The 18,487-nt window shown below is 39.6% G+C and overlaps 2 protein-coding genes across 2 annotated transcripts; both read left to right on the forward strand.

Annotated features, from left to right (window-relative positions):
* The first annotated feature begins 929 nt into the window (after window positions 1–929).
* LOC111226836 (GTPase IMAP family member 7-like) lies at window positions 930–4,287 on the forward strand. Its single transcript, XM_022752130.1, has 2 exons — window positions 930–991; window positions 2,713–4,287. The coding sequence occupies exons 1-2, from the start codon at window positions 973–975 to the stop codon at window positions 3,513–3,515; spliced, it is 822 nt and encodes a 273-aa protein (XP_022607851.1). The 5' UTR covers window positions 930–972; the 3' UTR covers window positions 3,516–4,287.
* Window positions 4,288–8,206: 3,919 nt separating this feature from the next.
* On the forward strand, window positions 8,207–11,334 carry LOC111226835 (GTPase IMAP family member 7-like). The gene is made up of 2 exons (XM_022752129.1): window positions 8,207–8,268; window positions 9,652–11,334. Exons 1-2 carry the CDS (start codon window positions 8,244–8,246, stop codon window positions 10,452–10,454), a joined length of 828 nt encoding a protein of 275 aa, XP_022607850.1. The 5' UTR covers window positions 8,207–8,243; the 3' UTR covers window positions 10,455–11,334.
* Window positions 11,335–18,487: the final 7,153 nt, after the last annotated feature.

An 18,487-nucleotide genomic window follows, 5' to 3' on the forward strand; every position in this document is an offset into this window, starting at 1 on the left:
GTAATAGCCTATGAACCCAAAGAATTATTGACCTTTTTTAGGTCTTTGAGCAGGTTTGCACTGGTGGACCATTTGCACTCTCTCTGGAATGGTGGACACTCTGCTCTTCAGGCATCAGGATGCTTCATGAAAGTTTTTCAGGTTGTAGAACAGTTTCTGAGACCATCTCCGCCCATAGCTCTCCTACAGAGACAAAAAGATCCTTCCTCTGGCTGCCGACCAGCTAACATTGCTAATCTAATTCTTTCACTCTTTCTACCTTTCTTATTTTCAGCAGTTCTGGTTCCTCACCTCTGGTGATGAAACAATGCATTTATTTTACACTGCAGAGCGATCCAGCCTATTGCTTTTAGTTGTTCTGGATGATGCTTTGTGTAAACCCTTTCTGATGGCATGTCCAGCTGTTGTCAAGCAGCTGCTTATCTCCCATGACTACAGCCCAGAACATCATCTGTGTTAGAAGCTCAGCCAGGGTCATGATGGGCCACTCTATATTCCTCTCTACCGTTTTCTTTTGATTGCACTCTTTCTACTTCACTGTTAAAAAGGACACCAACTAAACAGGTTGATGCCAGGTTGGGCTAAAAACATGAATTCCCAAAGTTGCACTTTTTAACCTCAAACATGCTTTTCTCTAAGACAGCCCAGTAATATATGAAACATAAAATCTACTGTAAAAACCAACCACAACATTTAAGTTTACAAGTAAAATATGGAGTGAACTATTGGTCAAACTCTACATAAAATGTACTTTGCTCAATGCACTCCTTTTGTCCCCTGATTTGCTGCTTGCAGCTACATTTTGGTTTCTGATCTGTGACTGGTTGGCTCAAACTGGCTAGGTAGCAGATGACATGTTGAGGGGAGGGAGCTACACAGACTTTATAATATAAAAATGAAGTGACAAAAAATTCAATAACAACCACAAACAGCTACAAGACATCACATCTCAACTGCTCTTAAAAGACAAAGATGTCCAACATGGAACATGGTAAGTATATTTCATATTCAGCAATTGAACTCAGGGTAGTGTTTGATAAACCAGCAGAGTAACATTTTATTCTCCTCTTTTATATTGTTTTCATAGATCATTAACACCAATGATGTTTAAAATACCTGCTTATAATACCTGCTCTCAATCATTAAATTTAAGCCTTTTATATATTTTAGTGAACATTAATCACTCATCTGCAACTATCAAGTTTGTTTGATTTTATTCTGTAATTTTTCAGTCCTCACTGACCTTGTTTGTTGTATGATCCTTTTTTTTGCTTCACAAAATTCACATCCTATAATTTTATTTATATTTATATAATGTGTCATAGTTGCATTGTGTTATATTTGACTACATCTTCTAAGCATGTGTGTGTTGTCTTGATGACTTTAAATATTTAACAGCTCTTTATCATCTGGCTCAATAATTCCTGTGTGTCACAAATTACATAGAAAATATATGAATATGTAATATTCACTGTGCCTAAGCTTTCAGACAAATCAAGGACATCTAAAAAATACTAAAAATTAACATTTGCAGTCAGTATTTAGTGCAGCTTATGATATTTCCATGGTCACACATGACCACTTGTCAACTTTTGTCATTTAACAGCTAAACTGTATTGGTTAATATTTTTGACTAAATTAACTTATTTAATTATTTAGACACTATTTTGCAAAAGAAAAAAATTAAATTGCAATGAAAATAAGTAAAATGACAAATCTAAAAAATTTGACATCAGTTAAAGTTTAAATTATTCCACTGCACTGCTGCAATTTCTTTTCATGTGTTTTACTTTTTAAACTCAGTAAATCAAAATGTGTTGAACTGCCATTTTATGAAGTAACTGTATATTAAACCAGGAGATGGGAGCATTAACAAAATTCCTTTGAATTCATGCTCTTACAGTGGCTGAGAAAATGTGCTTTTCAGGACAAAAATTGAATCCTTTGATTTAGTGATCTATAAATTTTATCGAAGGATACATTTATAGTTTACACCCAAGATGATTGGTACCATTTTTGCAGTCATGAAAGACTCCCCCACATTAATAAACACCCAGGTGTCTTTCCTACTTCATATTTAGTTTCAATAGAGAATGGGTTTAGCTTCACTAAGGAAAAGAGACATCCTGTTATCAGAGAACAAGTCATATTAAGGTGTAGTAAGTATTAGTATTAAGAGTAACCATGGGTCCAATTATAAGACATAAAGAGAGCAGTATCGTCAGCATATTGAATATACGACATGAACTATCTGCGTCTAGATTACTAATGTAGGATAATGAGAATAAAAGTTTATATCCACTTTCGTGCCCCTGTGAGACTGCAATGTGTATTACACACCAGAAAACTAAATTGTTGGATAGATGAAAAATAACAGGCAAATTTGCTTTTAGTTTCGAATTAGTGCTTAGCTGACAAAGCTTTTGTACAGATTATAACATTACAGCCGTGCAGCACTTACCAGGCTGCACGGCTATAATGTTATAAGTATCAGAGTACTTTTTTATAGCATAGTTTTCAGTTACAATTGATTTTTACTGAATTACTTGGGTCAAGACAGATTTTTGAGTTCAGGATGTGGTCAAATTAGTAAAAAATATGATGACTGGTATTGAATTGTCCATTGCACTTTCAAACAAATCAGGTGTGTGTGTGTGGTCATAGCTGATGTCACGCTAATGTAAATTATGTCCATTTAAAATCTTCCAACAGTGTCAGAACCAGAGGTGAGGATTGTGCTCTTTGGAAGGACCGGAGTTGGGAAGAGTTCATCAGGGAACAGGATCCTTGGGCAAGACATTTTTCCTGTTAATCAGAGTTTTAATTCTGTGACACAAGACTGCCAGAGGGAGATAAGAAAGCTTGGTGATGATTCTGGAGAAGCTCTGGCTGGAAAAACTCTGGCTATTGTTGATACTCCAGGTCTGTGTCACACCAAAAAAGATCATGAGTCGGTGATGGAAGAAATCCTAAATTGCATCACGTTGATTCAACCTGGTCCTCATGTGTTCCTGTTTGTGGTGGACCTGAGTGAGTTCTCACAAGACGACGAAGACACTCTGGAAAACTTCAAGAAAGTCTTCGAAAAATCAAAAAGTCACACGATCGTCTTGTTCACCCATTGTCAAGATAAACGTGACATTAAGAAGTTCTTGGAACAATCCCGAAATAAAAGTCTCAGTGACTACATCAAGCTTGGTGTGGACCACCAAGCCTTCGACAACAAGGCCGAGAATAATCAAGTGACCGAGCTGCTGGAGAAGATCAACAAGTTGGTCAATAAAAATGGAGGAAAATACTGTGAAGGTGCAGTGTTTGAAAAGGCTAAAACTGCCTTTGAAGAAATGCAAAAGTGCAAGTTACTTGACAGCTCACTCGATGTTTCAGTGCAGTTGAGGCAGTGGTACCATAAGGGCGTAGATGAGTTGGAGAAACACTGTCCATTTGTGAAATCTTACATTGATTTTGTGGTGAAGCTAGCTTATGAATGCATGCCACCTGAAGCTAAGCAGTAGAAGCTAAGTAGCTGGAGTACTAAAAACACATGACACAGGGAAAATCATAGTCATGCAAATGTGTAAATTTCATGTAATTTTTTAGTTTTCTTCTTTTTCACAGACGAAATCCTAAAGACTTCACTGTTATCAAAATGTATAAACTGTATAAACTTTGCTACAGTCATGTTTAGTGGACAGTTAATATATGGATCATTATTCAACATTGTTTGTTGCATGAATAAAATAACGGTCCTCTTTCAGTAGAAAAGCTTACGTGGTTATACTGCTACAAAAACTCTCAAGGAGGGGTCAGACTGCATGTTTCAACCAGTCCTCCAACCTGATCAACCATGCAGGTTCTCAACCCTCTGTTATGACCCATAGCAGTGTCTCCTGAAAGAGCACCCCTGCGCTGGCAGGCGTACCGGACCTTGGTTGTCATGGTTACAATAATTATAATCTCTCTGTATGATTTACTGCAAACCTTTGACTGAATCCTGTTGTAAACTACACTTACTGTGTGCTGAAAACTCTTTAAATGATTCTTTTACAGATGTGTGTTTGTGATGAGAAATCTTTTAATCAGATGTTTTTGATTTACACATTTGTGTTTTCATTATTATCAACAAATATCCTGAGTCTCTATATACTTGTTCATGTATTTACTTGTAATCAACATGTGTGGTGTGGTGATGGTTTATTATTGATTTGATTTTGATGGGCTGAGTTAGAAATCCAATTCATTCCCTGTGCATCCCTGGTATGTTACCTATGTTGCATCACATGATTAAATTCAGTCTGTTTATTCTTTGTGTATGATACTCATTATTCTGAAACACATACTATTCATGACATACGATTACACTCATTACATTTCTGTAGTCACTCATACAGACGTGCACTACACTGTATTCAGTAACACAAGTAGGCAGTTACATTCATACTTGATCAAACTTTTGATTTTGAGCTGCATTTACCTGAGTAGTGACACTGACTAACAGTCACAGCAGAAAGTGTGAGCTGCAGCTGTTTCTCAGTGTTGACAACAAGATGAAGTGAGAGAGGAGAGATATCTTATATATTCTTATCAATAAGTGCAGTTCCCAGCAGAAACAGCGCTTGTGACCACAGATGAAAGGCCAAAGAAGCTGCAGAGATCAGCGTGTGGAGCAAAACCAGCTCCAACTGAATTACAACAATAGACTTCTGTGTTTTTCTACATCAGGCAGTTTAGCGTCTCACACTGTGGAAAGTTGTAGGTGTTTAGATAAGGTCTGTTGAACTGATGAGAGTATATTGAGCAGCTGATGCCAGTCAGCTGATGTATACAGACCTTCTCTGCTCTGTCTGAACTGATGTGTATAGTCCACTATATACTGAGTTCACCATTTTGTAGTGCTGTCTGAATGTATAGTGAGATTTCTTAAACCCTATATTGTGGACTTATGCATCCCACAATGCATCATGCAAAATAGTGTGTGGTCACTACCCAAGCAATATATACCATCATGCATTGTGCTCGAGAAGAGAAAACTGTCCAAGTCGTGTCCAAAAGTGTTTTTTTATCGTCTGTCTGTGTGGAGTTAGCAAGAAGCATCAACTGAAATTAACTGCCGAATGTTTCCTGACTAAAACCGGACTGAAACATATTTCCAGTGCAAACAGCTGAGAGGTGTGTGAATCATTGTCTGTATTCAGTGTTGGAGAAGTCTGTAGCAAGACTTTCACAGAAAACACCACAGACATCAGAGGAGTCCCTAATCAGCTGATTGGAAACAGCTGTGCTCCCACTGTCCTCAGAGGTTGCCATGGTGATTTTATATTGAGACACACATTCAGTTGAAAGATATCTCTTGAACTCAGGCTTACCAGTAAAAGATCATAACTCCTGTCTCCTGAAGCTTTATATTTTCTGAGAGGAGAGACTCTGAACACAGTAAACTCTGTCTCTGTGTGGAGTTAGCTAGAGTGAGCTGGAAGCATCAATCGTCTGTCTGTCTGTCTGTCTGTCTGTCTGTCTGTCTGTCTGTCTGTCTGTCTGTCTGTCTGTCTGTGGCGCAAAAAATGTTGCAGTGATTAAAAAAAACAAACACTTTGTTTTCCTTGTTTCCCTCCTCAGTTTTCCTTCGAGTGAATGGGGCAGTTGAATGGTTCTCCTGCACCTTTAAAGCACATACTTCAAATTCTGTAAGTCTCTGGAAAAAGACAGATTTGCCCACGTTTTGGTGAAATAAACGACGAGTGAAGAGTGAAATTTGTGTCCATGAGAACAAGTGAAACAGACATATTTTAGAGCAGTTTATGTGATGTCACTCACTTTAGCCTCTGAACATTCTGTGTAATACACACCCATTATAAACAGAAGAAATCATGAAACTTAAACTGTGATAAATCAGAAACTGTACAAGATATCAGAAAGTTGAATACAAGTTAAATAGCTGAAAAGCTTGGGACCTGTTTAAAGTTGAAATTAAGTCTCTAGCTGAAAGTATGCCAAGATAGTTGAGTTACAAAGAGTTACATTTTTTTCCCATTCATTTCTAAGGGAAAGATTTCTGACAAAACGTTGAATATTTCGTAAATTATGAGACATACTGTATCTCTGAGAAAAGTAATCCCCAGAATGTCTCACATATTTCTAGGACTAGATAAAGACTAGATAGCTGCCAAAAAAGTGAGCGGAAAACAAAAGATAAATAAAATAGTGGGAAAGAACATATTGTGGGATTGTTTTGTCAGCAATCAGACCAATTAAAAACTCAACATCTGGCAAACACTGTCCATCCACTTTGACTACGTTTTAACACCAAGCATCATTGATGTACACTCAGTCCGCCTCCCCTCATCTTACCTTGTGTTCCGTCAGCGCGGATCACGGTCCACCCATCAAGGTCAGACGGATCCAGGATTCTGTAAAGATGTGGAGACAAGTCTCTGATCTTGCGTTGCTAAGTGAGCTTGAGTCTTATTTCATCCATTTTATTTTCATGCGATTGGACATTAGCCAGAAGCAGGTTTGTAGAGGAACAACCTTAGCCAAGCTAACTAAGCCTGCTGCACTTAATTCAATCCCTGTGCTTCCTTTTCCAATATTTATGGTTATATTTCTGTTACAAGTAATTGTATGTAAGACATGCTTCAGTAATGAAGGTGAACGAATGAGACTGTAAAAAAAAAAACAAGCTCATTGGTCGTCTGTGCAGCAGGTTATTATGATCCATTGTTAGGTTTTGTTGCTAGGCGACATCTAGTGGTCGTAGTAGTTATGACAGGAGCGAAGGGAAAAGTGTCGGTGACGTATAAAGAGACAAAGTCCACGTCAGGAGGAGGAGGAGGTGGATGGATAGCTTTCAATTCCCGTGTGAAAGTAGCAGTTTATGCTGTTTCCATTATTCATGACTGTTCGACAAAGTTAACCACATTGTTATTATCGTAACCATGACAACAAAGATCATTTAATGCTGAGGAAGTACTCATTTCAACCCGAATCACCATCTTTTCCTTAACCTGGCCAAACAATGACCATTATTATAGTAACCACAGCGACAAAGGTAGGTACGCTGCCGTTGGTACAGTTGTTCAGGTTGGAGGACTTGTTGGAACGAATAAAAATCTACATTATTAGCTACTATACGCCACTATTAGCGTAGTCTGAAGTCAGGTTGCATTGTGGGTAATGTAGGTGCCAGGTTTGACCAAAAAAGAAGAATAAATGAAATTCATCCATCCGTTCATCCATTTCCAGCCCTGACCAGGGCAGTGCAGAGGTCCCTCTCCCTGGCAGAGTCTTCCAGCTCCTCCTCAGGGAACACTAGTCCTTCCTAAGGCAGATGAGATATAGATTATCTCAAATGTGTTCTGGGTCTGCTCTGGGGTCTCCTACCAAAACCTCTAAAGGGAGGCGCCCAGGAGGATCCTGATCAGATGCCCAAAACAACTCAACTCAGTGTGAAGGAGCAGCGGTTCTACTCCGAGCTCCCTCTGAATGTCCGAGCTCCTTGCTCTATCTCGAGGACTGAGCCAAACTGCCCTGCAGAGGAAGCTCATTTTGGCTCCAACATATATAGGAACCTTTTAGGTACTAATGTTGGATTTGGATGTATGATATCTGAACTAATGTATTGTAGTGTGAGATAAATAACTGTTACCTAAGTTAATGAATGCTAATCCAAATTACCATCATTAACCCACAGAAACCCATAAAAAACTCAAAAGCATGTCCATAACCTTATTCATCATTCACAGCAATAGCATGTGTGCTTTTGTATCTCAGGTTTGTTTGTCTAACTTTATGTAGGTGTAATTATCTGCAGCTGTGACTAATGAACTTGTTTTTGTGTTTCAAATATAATAAAAAATAAAAACAGTCTCCCACTGAGTAAGATAAACTTCACAAAAGCAAGATTTTGTTTTTATTTCATTGTTCATGTCTGTAGGAAAGAACAATGATACTCCTTACAGCATGTTCATGTGTGTGTGTAGGTAAACTGTCCTCAGTACTTGTGGAAATGTAGCTACTCTACATAATATATTTTATCTCTGCCCCCAAATGTGTTGGTTGGAGCTACATCTTTATTTGTGATCTGTGACTGGTTAGATTTTGACTGGGAACAGGTGATGTGTACTTCAGGGGAGGGAACTTGCAGCAGGCTATGATATATAATGATGAGTTGGAAATTAAAATAGTCAGAAGAAGACATCCACAGTGACAAGATATCACAGATCAGCTGCATTTACACAGCAAAGATGACCAGTGAGAATTTACTGCCTGGTGAGTATATTTCTTAAACAGTCCTAATGCTCTGGGTGCTGTCTGGGTTTGATATAATTGGTAAAAATTATAAACTAGTTCATCAGTTATATTCATGATGCATGATGTTTTCCAGCTCTCAGCTGTCAAAATAAGTATTAAACCCTTCATTTCTATTGTTTTGAGTTAACTTTTAATCAGTCATCTAAAGATATGAGATAATATGATTGTATTTTGACAGTCTGTACAGATCCCATTGACTGTAACTTTTTTATGTCAAAGTTGTTTTGTTTTATCTTATTATATATGTTTACCATAACTGTATTATATAGAATATGATAACCTCTTTCAGTTACTGTGTACTTCCCATTTACTTTGTTTGTTCTGATGACTTTGATGTTCTGACTACAACTTGACCTGTGTGCTGGCTTCTTAGTCAAATCAGGGGATTTAGAATAAAAATACAGGTTGAGAAATTATGATACAAGGGAAAAAATCTCATGTGGCATGGAAAGTATAAATATGTGACACATTTCATACACAGGCAGTTCAAACAGCACAACAACTGCAAAACACCCAACTGAGGGCGCAGTCCAATGTAGTGCAGAACAGAATTAATCTGGATTTAAAGGCAGTGTCATTTTCTCTGGAGGTTTGTTCCAGTAACTAAAGGCTGCTTCTCCATGCTTAGTTTGCACTTTGTGAACAGTTTGCAGCCTTCTGACTGATGATGTGAGAACTGCTAGGATGTCTTCACTTGTCTTTTTGTTAGGAATCTAGGAGCAACTTTCTGAATGAGAGAAAACCATTACAGTAATTTATCCTGCTGGTAACAAAAGAATGGATTAATTTAAAGTCCTGCCTGGACATGATTCCTGTTTTTAAAATAAGAGAATGCAGACTTTGTTGTTAATTTGTTAAACTCTGAGTCCAACATTACACCAAGTTAGATTGGACACATAGAAGATGAGTGTTTACTCTCAGACTTCCTTCTAAATAATTAAAGACAATTATTTAGGTGAAAGAATTCAGACACATCCATTCTTTTATTTGTTCATTTCCCTTCTAGAGAGAATCTATGGGTCTGTAGACATTTGGTGACAGAGCAAAGTAAATTTGGATGTCATCTGCATAATTATGGTAGTTGATAATATTGTTTCAATGGTACTAAAAAGAGGAAGTATTATTGTATTGGTGAAAACTAATTAAAACAACAATGCCAAGCTAGACAATTAATAGTTTGCGTTATGTGCCGTGGGGTTATGTGAGGTACATTACCAACAGTAGATTCTGTTCAGAGCGCTCCCAGTTAGGAAAGCCGACCGACAGCACAGTGTATTTATAGCCTTGTGTTTACTGCAGTAATAGTTCTTCCTCTACTGATGTCTGTAATATTTCCCACAGAGCTGAGGATTGTGCTCATTGGGAAGGTCGGAGCTGGAAAGACGGCAGTCATGAACAACATCCTGAGGATCTCAGCGGAGAGAGGAGAGGATGAGGCAACTTCAGGCTCCCGCATATGTCCCAACTCTTATACAGACAAGTGTCAGAAGGAACAAGTGAAGATCGGTGGACGAAACGTGGTTGTTGTCGACACTCCAGGTCTGTGTCAGACAGGAAAAGAAGACAAGCAGGTGATGGAGGAGATCAAGAAATCTTTCTCGAATGTTAATCCTGGTCCTCATGTGATCCTGTTCGTGCAGAAGGTGAGCGCGTTTGTAAAAAGTGATCTTGACAGAGTGGAGACTTTTAAGAAAACTTTCGACGATGAGGTATTGAAATACACCATGGTGTTGTTCACCCTTAGAGATGAAATGGAAAAAGGAAGAAATATTGAGGAGTTAATTCAAGAAAACCAGGATCTCAAAGACTTTGTCTCTAACTGTGAGAACAGATACCATGCTATTGACAACACAGTCCAGGATCTGTCTCAGGTCAACGAGCTTCTGGAGAAGATCAACCAGATGGTAAAGGAAAACAAAGGAACATCTTACTCGGTAAAAGCAGCTCATCTTAAAAGGAAACTCGCACTCACTGTAGGTGGGTCTGCATTGGTTGGAGCTGGTTGTGTTGGAGGAGTTTCACACTTTCTTGGGAGCATGGTTGGAAGTACAGTAGGAACTGTAGCAGGAGCTCTAGTTGGAGGTGCAATGGGCGCTGCAGGGATCGTCGCATTGGAACACATTAAGGCTAAAACAAAAAAATAATGAATAAATATTTAAATTCAAAAGTTTTCCTTAACAGAGACCAGGACTGTGTTGTAACAGCTCTTGAAAATCCATCACTAAGTTTGAACGTCAAGTCCCTCCTGAGTACTCAGTAACCACTAGCTGGTGATTTACTAAATGAGGATGCTCCATTAAAACATAATAAATGTCTTAGCAAGTCAAAACTTCAATAACGTGTAGATTGGTTGTTAGGAAATGTCTGTTGTGCTGTCCAGTCAAAATCAATAAACTATGTAAATGAGCATTACAAGCTAGCATGAGGTCCTAAAATTACACTTATTAGAGGTGTTAGTTTTATTCTGTATTCTGTTATTCTTTTACTCTGTTAGTTTTAGTCTGCATACTTACAGCTCATAATGAATGGAAAATATACCGTTATGCTAACCTAACTACATAGAGACACACAACAACCACTAAGAGATGCAATATGACAAATAACTATAAAGAGACATAAAACAATTACAAACCCTGCACCTCCACCAGAACAATGAGCTGCAGAGTGAGTCAGCTGAGGCTTCATTTGATCGATTGTAAATGTAAAAACATTGTTTATAGCAGCTTAATGTCATTTGTATTTGTTCCAGCTTTTAAAATGTGAGGATTTGCTGCTTTTTTCTTTGTTTTATCTCATTGTAAATTAATTATCTTTGGTTTCAACCCTGTCTCTATACAGATGATACAAGTTTCTATACATCTAAACTTCAACGTTTTATTTCTATCATAACAAGGAAATGTAACAAGTCACAGATGTGTTGATACTGAACATCTGTTCCACCTGAATGTCTGATCTCACAGTTAAATCTCCACCTGTAGTGACTCCAGCTTTATTCAACTGTTCTATGATTCTGTTCAGACTCTCAGCTGCTGCTGAGACACTAAAACTTCACAACCTGTTTATTTACATTCAACCTGAACCACCATCTTTCCCTGACCTGAACCACAGAGCTGCTGTTCTCTAAACCACAGACGGGACTCTGATGTGAACTGGTCTCTGATGTGAACTGGTCTCTGGATGAACTGATCTCTGGATGTGAACTGGTCTCTGATGTGAACTGGTCTCTGGATGAACTGATCTCTGGATGTGAACTGGTCTCTGATGTGAACTGGTCTCTGGATGAACTGATCTCTGGATGTGAACTGGTCTCTGGATGAACTGGTCTCTGGATGAACTGGTCTCGGTCTCTGGATGAACTGGTCTCTGATGTGAACTGGTCTCTGATGTGAACTGGTCTCTGGATGAACTGGTCTCTGGATGAACTGGTCTCTGGATGAACTGGTCTCTGATGTGAACTGGTCTCTGGATGAACTGGTCTCTGGATGAACTGGTCTCTGGATGAACTGGTCTCTGGATGAACAAGAGACTGAACTTTGACTGACAATCTGCTGCCAGTCGTTCGTATTTAAGTATTTAGTGACTGAAGACATTCAGACAAATAAACAGCTTTACCTGAAGATAGCTTTGTCTTCTGTTAAAGCTGATGCTTCTGTACTTTTACTTGTAGTATTCTTCTGTGCTACTTTAGTAAAAATCTGAGTTTGTTTTTCAGGGTGTTTTTGTTCATTCTCAGAAATAAAAACTGAAATGACGTCGTATTATTTAAGAGTCTCATGAGGAGTCAGCTGACCACTGATCACTGTTGAAGTGAAATTCTTTCAGTTGAAAATTGTGATCAATATATCAGATGCACTAATGCAGCAGCTCATCCAGCAGACGACAGTCACAGGAGCTGGTCATGGAAACTGCTGTGACCCACTTTGTGTCTTTGACCCTCCCAGTGTTCAGATAAGAGGAAACTATACGGTTGATGTTGGCAGTGTGGCGATTTATGGTGCAGTTCCTGGTCTTTTATCTGTGTGCTGATGTCCACGCTCGTAAACCTCACGGTCCTTGGCAGGAATCAGTTATTACACGGTGAGAGTGACTGACCTATTTCTGCTGGTGGTGAACTCAGATCATAACAGACGAGAGCAGATGTTCAAATGAGTAAAACAAACATAAAGAGACACAAAATGACCAAAGAGACTGAACTTTGTCTGATAATCTGCTGCCAGTCGTTCGTATTTAAGACTTTTTTAACCATGTTGGATATTTGACATTAGCGACTGAAGACATACGGATAAAAAAACAGTTTTACCTGAAGTTAGCTTTTTTTTTTTGTTAAAGGTCTGTGATGTCACAGTCGTAAGGTTTCTGCTCCTTCCTGTTTGGGTTGTCTCGATACTAGAATTTCAAACTTGATACGATACTCAGGAAAATACTCGATACCACAGGGAGAAAAAAATTACCCTTTTTTTAATAAAGATTAAAACAACACAAATAATAACATCAATGACAACACTATTTTTAGGTTGTCTGAGGTAGTGCAAAAATATATGCAGTATATATGACACAACACTTTTCAGACACAAATAATTATGTTATCCTGTTAAATGAACAGTCTTTTAACGTTACAGACGGGCAGGACTGATGTTTGCTGCCTAACTCCCACATTAACATTAGTCGTTTTATTATTAGCCATAGCAGCTAGCTTAATGATAACAGACGGCTAATATGGCTATCGGCTAATTGCTAATAGTTAAACGGCTAATGTGAACGTGTGCCGCCGCCCAGGTAAAATAATAATGTAAAATAATTCCAAACGGCACTTTTTCTTTTTTCATTTTCAACTTAAACATGTCGTAAAGGTTCTTCAGCAGCAGCACTCGCCATGTTAATGTAGTTTTATTCTGGAGACACCAGCTCAGTGTGTGTGAACGTCAACTAGCGTTCATGTGTTCAGCTGCTGGTGGGGGGAGGGGCTGTGTCTCTGCCTGTCTGCAGTGCTGCTGTATGAAGTTGTGTCAACTGGAGGAGGTGAAGACGGCGCTGTTGGTATCCATACTGTTTCAAATCAGTATCTGATCAGATGCTAATTTTTAGTATCGATTAATATCTGAGTATCGATTTTTTTGACAACCCTACTTCCTGTGTCTGTGGGTGGAAACAGTAAATAAATGATGAGGTGTTATAAGAGAAACAGCTGCCCAGATGATAGAAAGCAGTTCAAATGGTCTAGACCAGCTGTAACATTATATTGATACGTGCTTCAATATTTAGAATACAGTAATATACATGAGATTTAGAAAGGGCCCATTCTGCATAATGAGAACTTTTACTTTTGTTCCATAAATATATTTTGATATAAAGCTGATGCTTCTGTACTTTTACTTGTAGTATTCTTCTGTGCTACTTTAGTAAAAATCTGAGTTTGTTTTTCAGGGTGTTTTTGTTCATTCTCAGAAATAAAAACTGAAATGACGTCGTATTATTTAAGAGTCTCATGAGGAGTCAGCTGACCACTGATCACTGTTGAAGTGAAATTCTTTCAGTTGAAAATTGTGATCAATATATCAGATGCACTAATGCAGCAGCTCATCCAGCAGACGACAGTCACAGGAGCTGGTCATGGAAACTGCTGTGACCCACTTTGTGTCTTTGACCCTCCCAGTGTTCAGATAAGAGGAAACTATACGGTTGATGTTGGCAGTGTGGCGATTTATGGTGCAGTTCCTGGTCTTTTATCTGTGTGCTGATGTCCACGCTCGTAAACCTCACGGTCCTTGGCAGGAATCAGTTATTACACGGTGAGAGTGACTGACCTATTTCTGCTGGTGGTGAACTCAGATCATAACAGACGTGAACAGATGAAACAGGAGGAGAGGTTGAAACAATAAGAAGGACTTACTTCAAACACAGGACCACACAGGAGACTCAAACAGGCCAACCCTTTTTTACTGTTTGTTTCCATATCACATCTGTATTTACACATTGTAAATATATTAGATTGTTGTTCATCTCCTATGGTGAAAATATGTAAAAAGATAATATATATATATATATATATATATATATATATATGAGGCTGTGAGACTGTGATGATGTGATGATAGGAGCGGTTATGTTGAGCCTTTGAGTCCCTGGTACACCCTGTCAGTAGACCCTGTTGGAGGAGGGTTGAGGCTGAAGCTCTGAGGCTCATTCTGCAGGTGTTTAATGAAATGCTGCCCCCTGGTGGTCACAGGGGGAAACACACACTCAATGATCAGGGGAGGTGCAGTGAGTGGTGTTAAACATAGTGAAACATGTTAAAGCTGAACTCCACTGATTTCCCACCTCAGCGTGTTTACAGGTGTTGGGGTGTGAAGCCTTTAGTGTGTCCAGAGGAAAACTTTGCTCACCGTTTTTCCAACCGCCAGTCAAACCCGATAAAAACGGACTATGGCGTCACCAAGAACCGACCAATCAGATCACTCGTGGCGGGAATTTGAGAACAGAAATGGCTGAAGTCCGAGCGTAAGTCTCTAAAAACTTCAACATTTAACGTTAGTCCTCTCAGTTAACGTCTGCTCTGTTCAGAGGAAGTGATTTAAATGTGTCTGGACGTTCAGCCGAACTTTCCCGCGCCAAACGATGAACTCAAATGTGTGAAACCATGAGATTTAACGGCAGTGACGGATGTTCGAGAGCTAGCTAGCTAGAGCTAACTGACAGAGCTAGCACTTGTTGTTGTTGGTCGGTTTTCAGACTCCGTGTGAAATAAACATGGCGCGCTGTTGTGTGTCTGTTTGTTGTGTATCTGTGTCTGTTGTGTGTCTGTGTTTGTTGTGTGTCTGTGTCTGTTGTGTGTCTGTGTCTCTGTGCTTCAGTGTGTTGCAGCGCTGTGATCCGGATCTGCTGGACCCCCGCGGAGACTCGGAGCAGCCGGACTCTGCTGAAGCAGCCAGGATGGTCGTCTACCTCACGGTCAGGAGTGACGTCAGGCCACCGCCACCTTTACATCTGTGGAAACTTGATTTCATTAATGACACACACCATGGACCAGGTCCAGATCAACAACCACTGCACTCAGACTTATCAGCCCTGGACTAGATTATAACAGACACCATAAAGATCTTTTAAAACACAGATTCAAATTTGTCAAACCTTTATTCAGTGTGTGAAAAGGCAAACATAGCAATTTACAGATGTTTTTTGTACACATCTGGACCACATCAGGCAGTTTTAGGACTTGTGTGTTTATCTGTGTGACTGAACTAAACAGGGACGCTCTCAAACCCAGCACCATGAAAGTGTGTGTGTGTGTGTGTGTGTGTGTGTGTGTGTGTGTGTGTGTCATACATATACACGTAGACAGACTCATGTGATTACCTATGAATGCAGAGGGGAGGAGCAAGTGAAAGTGAAAGTGTTTAGTGTTTGTTCAGACTCCAATTTGAGTCGACGCAGCAGAAGGAGGGAAACTGATGCCTGAGGCGGGGGAGTGTAAATACAACATTATTATTATTTTACTGTGAAAGTCTCAGAGTCAGTTTTCTCCGCTTGGAATGTGGGGGAAGAAGAGTCAGAGTGAACTTTTGTCTCCACACAGAGACACTGAGTAAAAAAAGGAGGGAACTAACATGAGCTGTGGTACGTCTCCTTGTTCTCTGCGGTCAGAATCAAACAGTTTGAGTCAATGTTGTGATGAGCTGAATAATACGACTAGAAGAACTGAGCAGTGTGGAAGTTTATTATACTGTTATTTCTGTTAGTGTGTGTGTTACTTCCTGGTTTCTCTTTAGTGTTGCATGTTGACTCTTGAAGCAGATTGTCCTTGACTCTTGTGTGTCTGAGCTCACAAGTCAGTGTTACGGTTCCCCTCTCAGACCTGACTGAAGTGCCTGTTAAGAATGAGTGATGGTGTGGAGGAAGAGGAAGGACGGAGCAAAGTCCTCAGGATCCATTGCTGTTCTGTCTATGAAGAGTGACTCGGATCCGAAAGGACATCTTCCAGACTTCTTCTGATGAACCTGTACGCGCTCCAGACTCACAGTAAGAGACTGCTTTAAAAAATGAACAAGTATATATTCGGTAGAGGTGTTTTTAAGGTTTTACCGCTTGAAAGTAGGAACCATGAGCTCCGAGCTGAGAGGACACAGAAGGAAGTTGTTGAGAGACACACTCTGTTTGGATTTGGGTCTTTTCATGGAGGTTTTGTTGTCAAGAACGAGAATGTAGAATAACATCAGAAATTCCTTTAAGTTACACACAAGACATCCATCAGTGATAGGTTCATATGCAGATGTGACTCTGCCCATCTTGTGTGTTTGGTCCATGTCTTTTGTTGAGGACTGTTAATGCAGGTAGAATCCAGAATGTTTGACACAAGTGCGAGCTGAGTTTGTGGATACAGATGCTGGGAGCGGTGTCGGGTGTCACAGAACCACCTCTGGATCCTCTCGAATCCTCGCACTTTGTAGTGACCTTCTGCTTCTTTGAGCTGTGTTGCTTTTCATCCTTCAGTAACAGTGTGTGGTGCTTGGATGTGACGTCAAGGCTGAGAGTTCCCAGCATCGGCTCCTGTCATCAGAGGAAGAATTGAATCAAGTGATCCGGATGTGATATGAATAACAAAACATGTTTTTTGGTTTGCAAGAGGTCAGTAACCACCGACTGAGAGCAGAGTCTCCCAGGATCCATTTCTTCTGTTCTGATGAAGAGTGACTTGTCCAACAGTAGATCTCATAAACTTCGTGATGAACCTGGACCTGCAGACTCACTAGTAAGAGACTGTTTCTACTGTAAACTGAGGCTGAAGTGATTCAGTTTTAGACACGTGAAGGAAACAGGGAGAACACCAGGAGGCCTAGATTTCATAAACTCTGTGTTTGGTGCACAACAAAAACTCCGAGACACGAAACAATGCAGCACGCACAGTCCTTTGCATCAGATTTATAAGAGCAGAGCGTCTTCATGTTAACTGAATTTTCATGAACTGCAGGTCAGTGTGAAGGTGGCTGCATGAACATACGAGCCTGATTTCATGTCAACAGGCTCTGTGTGCTCTCACCGAGTCTGTAGACGCCTGTTGTCAATCAACAGAAAGGACAGAGGAGAAACACTAGTGTCTCCATGTTGGAGGTGACACTTTATCATTCAGTGTCTCCCCCCTCTGGCAGTGAGAGTAATCACAGGTCAACCACTATCAACCAGCTCAACGATGATGAGTCATTATTCAGGTGAAGTTAAATGGTCAGTAGTTAAATAGCCTATCTCAAGTATTTTCACATCAGTCCCCTCCTTCTGTCAGCGCTCTCGTGGCAACAGGAAAAGCACCGCAAGTTTCCTCTGTTTCCTCTGAGAGTTTCTTTTTATCTGGAGAATCAGGACTTTTTCTTGGACGCTTGTACAATGATGGGTTACTCTCTATTGTTTCCTCGCCTGCTCCTAGCTATCCCTGAAAAATCAGTCTTTCCCTTATTGACCTCTAAATGCATCAGTAACCAGGTGCGGCAGTAAGGAAAGTCAGCCACAGACAGCAAAAGATTTAAAAGGCAGCTATTACTGCAGAAATACAGAGATGGACCTGGAGCCTGAGAGGTTATATGCAGCTCTGTGAGAACTCATTTAAGCAAGGTTTGGATTTCAGCACACGTTTCTTTAATATGTAAAAGTCCTGCACTCCAGCTTTAAAGTGCGCAGATACAAAGAGCTGATAGGACTGCAATAGCAGAAAATCAAGATTAAATTCATGATCAGCTTCCTGAAAGATTCACAAAAACGTCAAATAATTCATCAACACAGAAATATCTAAAAGTGTTTTTAATTGGATTTTAAATATTTGTTAGAAAATATATTTTCATAACAGCTTAACAAGATATGAATACACATAATGGTTATAGACCTAAAATAAGAGGCAGTTTTTATATTCAGAATTTTAATTTGACTTGATGAATGAAACTTTAGGACTAGAACAGATCGGTTCATGTTAGTTTGAATGCCCCGGCCTCTTTGAGGTTGGCGACCAATGCAGACAGAGATGTTGACGCTGTGACTGTGACATGTTAGTGGATAAAGAAGATTGTCTTTCACAGAGAGAAGAGGAGTGGAGTCTCTGTGGAGGTAGCAGCAGGTTTTTAGATCAACATACAGATCAGTCTTGAGGAGCAGATGTGAACATGTGACTGAAGGAACTGATGGAACAGGAATGGTA

The sequence above is a fragment of the Seriola dumerili genome, unplaced genomic scaffold, assembly GCF_002260705.1.
Source record: "Seriola dumerili isolate Sdu_G_001 unplaced genomic scaffold, Sdu_1.0 BDQW01000166.1, whole genome shotgun sequence".
Classification (NCBI taxonomy): Eukaryota; Metazoa; Chordata; class Actinopteri; order Carangiformes; family Carangidae; genus Seriola; species Seriola dumerili.